The 2,500-nt window shown below is 34.4% G+C and overlaps 1 protein-coding gene across 1 annotated transcript in view; it reads right to left on the bottom strand.

Moving 5' to 3' along the window:
• The window catches only part of LOC135210390 (fibrillin-2-like), a 66,082-nt gene that overhangs the window by 34,729 nt on the left and 28,853 nt on the right, over positions 1–2,500 (bottom strand). The window contains exons 10-14 of the mRNA XM_064243295.1: positions 1,758–1,880; positions 1,548–1,670; positions 888–1,010; positions 335–457; positions 97–219 (exon numbers count right to left, since the gene is read on the bottom strand). Of these exons, the coding sequence (XP_064099365.1) occupies positions 97–219; positions 335–457; positions 888–1,010; positions 1,548–1,670; positions 1,758–1,880 (615 nt within the window). The remainder of the gene's footprint in view (positions 1–96; positions 220–334; positions 458–887; positions 1,011–1,547; positions 1,671–1,757; positions 1,881–2,500) is intronic.

Genomic DNA, 2,500 nt, shown 5'->3' with positions numbered 1-2,500 from the left:
ATGATTAGCTGGCATTTCTTTAAACTCTTGTTATAATGTCCTGACAAAATAAGATCAGTAGCACTCATGACAACTTATATATCAGAGAATACTTACCAAAACAATTTATTCCATCTCCAGTAAATCCTGGCAAGCAAGTACACACATAGCTCCCTTCTGTGTTGCTGCATTCAGCATGGACATGACAAATTGCAGTTCCTTCCAAACACTCATCGATATCTTTCCAGTAAAATGAAAGTTTCTAATAAAAAAGGGGGAAATTTAAAGTTTTATACAAAACATATCTCAAGTATCTTGAAACCAATGATTACCATGGAACTACGGTATCACTCACCAAAACAAGCTACTCCATCTCCAGTAAAACCAGCTTTGCATAAGCATGCAAAGCTTCCATCATTGTCAACACAGACTGCATTCGAATGACAGGCCACATTACCCTCTAAGCATTCATTCACGTCTATGTAGAGTACATTGCAGCCGCAAAAAGAAAAAAAAACAAAATATGAAAAATGTTAAAAGAATTATTACTCAAAATGTTCACCAGTCATATCCAGTGGTTCTCACTTTCAACATCAGACTGACTCTGATTGTACATGTGAGAAATAGATTTGCCTGTTTCTTGGTGTGTGTGTAAGGAACTACTTTTCAATAAAAAAACTCATTACTTGTACAGAATTTCCCCTAATCTTGTTTTACACTTCTGACAAAGGCTGACAAAAATAACGAACCAGGCTGACAGGCAAGAAATGATAGATTAGACAATGAACACATCTACTAGTACTACAATACTGATAGTTCCTACAAAAATATTTTTGTCATAAAACACTGACAAATGAAACAGGCACTAAGTCTTTTTTAGGAACTGAGATTTTGAAAAATTTTCTTACCAAAACAGCTGATTCCATCTCCAGTATAGCCCAATTTACATGAACATACATAACTTCCCTCTGTGTTTACACAATCTGCATTTGTATGGCATTGGTCTGTACCTTTCAGACACTCATTTATATCTGGGAAGAAGAGTTATAAAATTTGATTAATACAACATGAGATATTTAAATTCTTTCAAGCGTTAGCAAGCTAATAAGAAGCTTAGTCAACTTCTGCAGTAAATTAAAAGATCTCACTGTTGATCTAAACTCCACCAGCTTAAGCTTACATAAAATGTTTAGTTCAATTAATCTGAACGTCTATACATAAATGCTGTTTATACATTACAATTAATTTGTTTCTATAATTAGCATTAAATTACTATGGTGATCAAAACAGGAAACAATTTTGCTGTAAATAGGGTGGATGAAAGGTCCTTACTTCACTGGATGGCATACTGATCTCAAAAACTGCCTATAGCACTCGAGAAGTCCTCTATAACTGCCAGCAGCAATACTTTGATCAGGAACCAAAACCACACTCAGGCAATATGAGGTTAACACAAGATTTTAATTTTGTAATGGTAAACTTAAATTAACAACATGGGGTATCTAATGAACTTTCAGTGAAGTCTATTCATAACCAATTAAGAAAAATATAAATGTGAAAAATCTCACCAAAGCATTGAGTTCCATCCCCAGTAAATCCTGGGCGACATGAACAATGATAGCTTCCTTGTGTGTTCACACAGTTGGCAAAAGTACTACAGGCTGCTGTCCCCTCTAAACACTCATTGATATCTGGGGAAGAGTAGGAAAATTATTCACAAGTATAGTAGTAGCAAATCAAGTCTATTTCATCTTTAAAACCAATGAAAAGAACCTTACCGAAGCACTGAAATCCATCTCCTGTATATCCCTGTTGGCAAGTACATCTATAGCTTCCTTCGGTGTTAGTGCAAATGGCATTAGCATTACACAAGTCTGTTCCTTCTAAGCACTCATTTACATCTGAAATTATTAATAAGAAATATAAATTGTATACTACTACTAGTTCAAGTTACGATAATCTGTCTTGCAGTAATTCAATTTTGCGATTGGGGTGAGCAATTAATATAAATACGACAATACAGTGGCCCCCTTATTCGCGTTTTCTGGATTCACGATTTTCTCTCTGGATCATATTTACCCTTTATTTGCAGGGACTTCGCCTAATAGCCGGGTTTTCCGATGAAAATCATCTCTAATTAGTGTATTTTGATGTTATTTTCATGACAAAATACATTTTTATGATACAAAAATTATTTACTAATTTTCAAATATTAATATCGATTAATACTCTCTCTCTCTCTCTCTCTCTCTCTCTCTCTCTCTCTCTCTCTCTCTCTCTCTCTCTCTCTCTCTCTCTCTCTCTCTCTCTCTCTCTCTCTCTCTCTCTCTCTCAGAGATGAATGTCTTTTGCATGATAAATAAATGATTTACCATTTTCAAATGTTGATATTAATGTAAACAGCAATAATATCAATTCATTAAAGAAAATACTATAGCGAATTAGTAAGATTAGTTGATAAATTCAAAATATTATGCAAGAAGGAAGGAAATCCCAGTCTTCTGTCTCCTAACTCCAGGTA

This window comes from Macrobrachium nipponense, chromosome 39, assembly GCF_015104395.2.
Source record: "Macrobrachium nipponense isolate FS-2020 chromosome 39, ASM1510439v2, whole genome shotgun sequence".
Lineage (NCBI taxonomy): Eukaryota > Metazoa > Arthropoda > Malacostraca > Decapoda > Palaemonidae > Macrobrachium > Macrobrachium nipponense.
Note: the sequence above shows the minus strand (reverse complement) of the source record. Positions and strands in the feature narration are given on the sequence as shown.